At 37.6% G+C, this 7161-nt stretch overlaps 1 protein-coding gene across 1 annotated transcript; it reads left to right on the forward strand.

Annotated features, from left to right (window-relative positions):
• Nucleotides 1-3489: 3489 nt before the first annotated feature.
• Nucleotides 3490-4215, forward strand: LOC142143135 (apolipoprotein L4-like). The gene has a single exon (XM_075200847.1). It carries the CDS (start codon nt 3490-3492, stop codon nt 4213-4215), a length of 726 nt encoding a protein of 241 aa, XP_075056948.1.
• Nucleotides 4216-7161: the final 2946 nt, after the last annotated feature.

Consider the following 7161-nt stretch of genomic DNA (forward strand, 5'->3'; position numbering starts at 1 on the left):
CGCAAATGACAAATGAGTACACAACTGAGTAGAGTACACATCGCGAATCAGTGATTTATGTGAACAATGCAGTCAGATACACTACGGCACACAATTTGTATAAAATAGAGAATCATTGCTTTTTTCAGCAAATGAGAACAACTGAGTTGAGTACACGCTGCTAGATACACACACTAGAACAGCATGCAATTTGAAAAAAATATATGCTTTTTCCAGCAAATGACAACTGAGTTATTATTATTATTATTATTATTATCATTTATTTGTTAGGCGCCACAAGGTATCCGCAGCGCCGCACACAGTGCTAACAGTAGACTATACAGGGTGAAACCATACAGAACAATGAACAAAAAGTACCAACACTTCAGAAACTCCGGCCAGTCATATGCAGTAAAGACGGAGCGGAAGAACAGGTATGGAGACAGGAGAGGAGGGGGCCCTGCTCATACGAGCTTACATCCTAAGGAAGGGTAAACAGACCAGGCACAAGAGGAGCCAGTTGAGGCAAGAGGTAGAGAAGGGAGGATGAGCTAAAGGGAGGAGATGGGGGTTAAGTAGATGGTAGGCTTTGAGGAAGAGGTGAGTTTTGAGTGCAAAACTGCGAGTCAGGTGCTTATAGAGTTAAAATTCTCAATATTACAATTCAGCTTCTTATAGAGGCGATTTATCAACATCCCTGAAAAGTATACACAAATTATAAACAAACAAGAAGCACCAAGTAATAAGTTAAATGTATAATAACTGGAGAATATATAATATATATATATATAGTGAGGGGCCTAATGTAAATCAAACTTTAAATCACTTTAAATCAAACAAGTGGAACTCACAGCATAGATTGCAGCTTCTCTCAGGAGACCCCTGATCTCCTCCCCAGACAGTGAGAGACTGAGAGATCAGGGCAGGAACCTTTTATAAGCCCCACACAGGTGTGTGTCCTGATTTCTCTGCTGGGAATCTCTGAAGCTGAGAAACCAAATGAGAAGCTTTTCCTCAGAAACAAACAATCTCCCTGCTGTTTAAAATACAAACGACAGGAACCTGGGACTTATGTACCTGCCATTTACCTCTCGCCCAGAGCTTCTGTCACAATATATATCATACTTGCCAACTCTCTGGGAGACTCCCGAAATTCGGGTCGGTCTCAAGGACTCCCGGGAGAGCTGGCAAGTCTCCCGCATCCAGCTACTGGCTTCCAAACATGACGCGATTCGCGGTGAATCATTTTGGCCCCGCAACAAAAGGGCATTTTTGTCACAGGGGCAGGGCCAAAAGGACGTGTTTGGCTGCGCCCCACCCCCTCCAACCCTCCAGTCACGCCCCTCTCCGGGAAATAAGTTTGCCAAAGTAGGCAAGTATGATATATATATAGATATAGATATAGATATATACATATAGATATATATACACATAGATATACACACATTTTAAAAAAAATAATTTATTTATAATTAGCTATGACATAGATTATCTCATGACCTAACCATACATATACAACACTAAAAATAAAAACAATAACTAAATAACAATAAAAAGAAATTTGAGTAAAGATTAAATGAAAAACTATAAAACAATATTAAAAACACGGTATCCACAGCTGCATAGTTAATGAACTGAGAGCGTTAGATCAGTAAATAAAGTTAGAAGGGAGACGAGCGGCCAGCTCACCTCACTAATTATAGATTTTGCTCTGTACCACAGTGAGTGATGTGGAATGTATTTAATGGAGCATCTCGCTCCCCTTGTCATCACTGGCGTCAAGTGACTGCAATTCAAGGGACGGGCTTTTCAAATTCAGTGTCAGAGAAACAGGTATCTTACCATAGCGTCTGGCTTCCTTGTTCCTTTATTTTCCCTTTCTATATTTTCCTTGAATTCTCTGGTTTAATTTTTGGCATCTGATCACTCGTGTACCAGATCTCAGATTGTTGACATCTCTATCAGTTCTTTCTTACCACAGCATCACACCAGAAGGCAGCTCAGAGGCCCTTAACCTTATGTATCACACTCCTGTTATCGTATAGGTTGTAAGCTTGCAAGCAGAGCCTATTTACCTCTCTGTCTGTTTGTTAATACCCAGTCTCATATTACTATGTTTGTTCCCAATTATAAAGCGCTACACAAAAATGCTGGCGCTATATAAAGAAATGTTAATAAACAAATAAATCAGCGAAACAAGTATTCAGTGATCTAGGGTTATTTTTTTTTTTAGCAATATCTAATTTCTATTATACAGTATATTATTGAGATTGTCTTACATTGTTACTAGTTTCATGGATTTATTACCATGTATAAACACATGCTGGGTGTGAACAATTTTTGGTGGACAGCTTCAGTTAAGAACAGTTTGTGCAACCGTTTTGCCTCTCGGAACTCATATGAGTTTAATTAGTTGGCAGCACAGACTCCTCTATACACTTCTTCAGATCCTTCTCGGTGTAGGCGGCAGTCTTATGGTATACAGACATAAACAACATGTACCTGTTATCTACATGTGAGAAACCCACTGATGCTTGACGTATTTTGTGTATCTTATTTCAGTGATGTCACCAGTCCATAATGAATTCATAGGTGGAATATTTGTTCAGCCCATAAAATAGCTGCCTACACTGAGTGTATTCAGTGGCGGATTCAGGGGGGGTCGATCGGGGCGATCTCCCCCCCTGGCAGGGGCTTACTGCCGGCAGCTGCACACTGTGCAGGTCCGTTCAGCAGGGATAGTATGCTGCCCGGCTGCTCTGATTGTGTTTAAAACACAACCAGAGTAGCGGGACAGCACACTGCCACTGCTGAACGGACCTGAACATACTGTGCAGCCGCCGGCAGCCTTAGACATCAGAAAGGGGGCGTGGCCTAAATAGCCCCCCCCCCTAAAATCGCCCCGGGTAGGACAAATGTCTAGATCCGCCCCTGAGTGTATTTAACAGATGCATTTTAATTTAAACCAATCTGAACTGAAATATTTTTTATCTAATAAAAATGTACAATTTTATTGACTTTAGATTATATGATTGTATAGGGGAATTCAATTGGCCGCGTTAATGTCAAAAGTAACGCGGCCTGCTCACTTTTACCGATATTACGGTAATAGTGTACATAATTACCATTAATACAGCAATTTCAACACCTTTTTGCTCGCAGCTCCCAGAAATCTGTGCTAAATTTACTATATTAACGGTAATAGACTTTGTGCTGCGTTGTGTCGAGGGGAATTGAATTCCCCCCTATGTTAGTAAAATGGAGATGACACAAATTGCTGCAGCCCACATCTGCTCTAAAGACTTGTTCAAGTTTCTTCTATGCCTATTGCTGCATACTATTAATGTAAGGGGCGTAATACATCCCCTGTAACATCTTATTATTGCATTGATTATTTGTTTTACAAATATAATGTATGTAAATATTATCAAATGCATTATATAAATAGTTAGTCAAGCATGGTCATGTTTACTAAACTTTCTTAATTTTATTGTTTATTATGAACAGATAATGACACATATTCAAGAGTACAAAGATATATGGATACTTTTGCTAAACATTTTTGAAGAATGCATTAAAGAAATGCTCAGTATCGCTGATGACATAGACAAGTTCCATAAAGGAACAGGAAGCTCATTTGGAAAAGCAGGAGGAATCAACACCATTGTAGGCCTATTCCTGGCCCCGTTTACATTTGGTGCATCTCTGAATGTCACCGGAGCAGCGGCTTCTATAGCTGATACTGTACATATTAAAAAGAAATGCAACAGAGTGGAAGAGATTGTTACGGAAATTCAGGGGAAATTTACTATAATTCATAACATTTCTGAAAATATTAAAGGTGAATGTGAAGCTCTTAAGTCTGTGCTGGATGCAGAACAAATGGAAAATATGGGCAAAATTGGGAGGAGAGGGGCATTCCTCGCACTAGAGATAAGTAGATTGGTTCAGCTGGGCAGAATATCTGCAGCTACAGCTAGAGGGGTCGAGTTAGTAGCTCAGGGGGCTCGGGCAGCCAGAGTTATTTCCGGCGTTTTTGCTGCACTGTTCATATTGGTTGATGCTGCTTTTATGGTAAAGGGAGCTATAGATCTGCACAAAGGTGCTAAAAGAGAGGCAGCTGCTGAGATAAGAAAAATTGTCCACGAACTACAAGAAAAATATGATGATATGCAAAAGGAAGATAAAAAGCTACAGGTGCTCTTACAAGATTTGGAAGCAGAAAAACATGAATAGTTCACTTCCAAGAAGGATATATACACTTATATTCAAAATCCATATATTACATGTATCATATTTCTTGGTCATGCTTAATATATCTTAATATATCTGAGATTTTCATCAACTGTAATGTGACACTTTAATAATCACTGTATCAACTTCTTTTCTACCTGCTAAAATCTTACTAAGTGATTTTATTATTATAATAGTCTATGCTACAGAGATTGTAAGTAAATGTTTTATTTAACACAGCAATTCAACGCCAATAATTTTATTGCATAGTACTTTCCAAACTCAGAAACTGTCTCATAATAATGAATTATTGGAGCAGGTCATAACACTGTATGCAGTTGACAATAAATGATTTTCTCACCCTAGTAGAAAGTGACCTTATTTAACGAGTAGAAGGGCCTGATTCATTAAGGATCTTAACTTGAGAAACTTCTTATTTCAGTCTCCTGGACAAAACCATGTTACAATGCTAGGGGGTGCAAATTAGGATTTTGTTTTGCACATAAGTTAAATACTGACTGTTTTTTCATGTAGCACATAAATATCAACTTTAAATTTCAGTGTACAAATAAGCTATCAAGTATTTGTGTGCTACATGAAAAAACAGTCAGTATTTAACTTATGTGCAAGACAGAAAACTAGTTTGCACCCCTTGCATTGTAACATTGTTTTTGTCCAGAAGACTAAAATAAGGATCCTCTCCATTTAAGATCTTTAATGAATCAGGATAATGAACCTAGTCATTATCCAGCCATTCTTAATAGTTTACAGGTAAATGGATCCTGTTTGTTGAAAGCTGTTCTCACATTTATCATTGATCGATATTCAGCTGTCATGGTGTAAAATATTCATAGATGAGTTACTTTTCACTGAGGAGGCTCCTATTCAACTCTACTGATCACACGCATGGAACGTACATGGAACTAGTTACTTGGTTTGAGCTTCCAGTTCCACAGTTTAAATAAAAAAATAAAATAAAGTTTTGTTTTTATTTGTCAAAAACAAATCTTTTACATATAAAAAATTAGACAGGTATACTATAAAAGTTAATATAAATATCACCCGCATACTTGCCTGTGCTGCCGAAATTTACTGCCAGAAGGGTTATTGCTGATGGTAACCCCTATAATGTATAGGGCAAATCAAATATAAGCCCTTTCATCTGCAAAAACTTCCATCTTAGCTGGCAATGGGGCTTTTCGCCTTTTAGTAAATAGTCCTTTGTTTTAACACAGCAACATTATTAAGAAAATGACAATATCTTGGAGTTTAGTATAACAATAATATAACAATTTAACTCAACACAGATTTTGGTTTAAAGGCACTTACGTCCCTTGGTTCCACTGGCACTGGACAGACTGGTGGTTGCATTGGCAGGGCTGGCACTGGAGAGATGATGGGCAGAGAGAGAGAATTATATATGTACAGGGCATGCTGTGGAGGTAAAAGGTGTGAACGGTAAGAGAATTGACACAATGGGAATTAAAGACAGAGCACAAGACAAAGCAAAAGAGGTGTCAGAGTGTTTGCATATCTGCTGTTGCCTGTCCACATCCAGATGTCATGAACAGAGAAACTAAAAAATGATTTATTGCTGTAAAAAGTAATTTTTTTCAGCCTGAAACTTATTAAATGAATTGGGTTATTGCTTAGTCCCAAAAAATATGTATTATTCTCAGGGAGGGATTAATCTATATTCTTTTATTTTTTTTTTCCAATTCAAGTTCAGTGTATGATCCAAGCCCCTGCACATGCTCAGTTTGAATGGAGCCCTCCAAAGAAATAAGTAAATGTCATGAATATTTTTTACGTGGTATCAGTCATGTGACACAGCTATAAAATAATGGTAAATAGCGGTGATAAGTAATTTGTAAAATGAAAAGTGGTGTTAACAACAATTCAACTTTTCGCTGAAATAACCATAATGATGATTAATAGTACCTAATCATCTGTTATGTTTTCAGTTAAATAGTGTACTAAATCCAAAAATATTGTAACTTACATGAAAATAAAAATGTTGGCTTTAAAAAATATTTTATGCGTTTTTTGTGAGCATTCGTAATTCAAATCAAAAGACAGTCAAGTCAAGAAGACTGCCAGTTGAACTATTATTTTTTATTATTAACTTTAGTTTTAAATCTTCTCATACTGGGCCTCATATAGAGCAAGGAGCAAATTATGTTGCACTACAATCGAATGTATGTTTTTGCATGCAGGGAAAATACTGGCTGCTTTGGCATGTAGCACACAAATACTAGACAGATTTATTTTTACACTGCAATTTAGAGCTGAGCTAGGACACGTTCCCTCCCAACTGTAAATCTGTCCACACTTTTTAAATACAACCCCATTGCAGTGCGATATGGTTTTGCCAAGACACATATTTGCTCCCTTTTTTGCAGCATCCTTTTTCAAAGCAGATTGCTATAGCCATGGCTGCCATGTTATTTTTTGAGGTCATGCATCCATGCTACCAAATTCCATCTTGATTTTAAAAAAAAAAAACACATGAAACTGGACTAAAAATGTTTGAAAATGAAAGCCAATATAAGCTCTTAACAATAAAAAATAAACTATAATGTTAACTGATAAAGATCAGAACTTGAGAAACAATAAGATCTATAAATTTTAACATACACATCATAGATAAAATATAAAACATTAACTAATATGTGGATCCACTGAAATGTATGAAAAATAGAATGTAAAATCTCATAAATGATACTTCATGCAGTGTTCGTAAGATAAATGAGTAGAGATGTGGTACAGTGGTTAGCATCGCTGCCTCATAGTGCTGTGGCTGTCACACGCCGGCCCTGTGGACGGGCACTGGCGCTCTTACCCTTCTCTTGTAAGCGGTGATTCTGGTATCCTGATCACACCACTGGATGCATCTACCATCTGTTTTGCACATGTGCAAGCCCATTCCCCTCTCTCATAAACTTCTAC

Source organism: Mixophyes fleayi, chromosome 3, assembly GCF_038048845.1.
Source record: "Mixophyes fleayi isolate aMixFle1 chromosome 3, aMixFle1.hap1, whole genome shotgun sequence".
NCBI lineage: Eukaryota > Metazoa > Chordata > Amphibia > Anura > Limnodynastidae > Mixophyes > Mixophyes fleayi.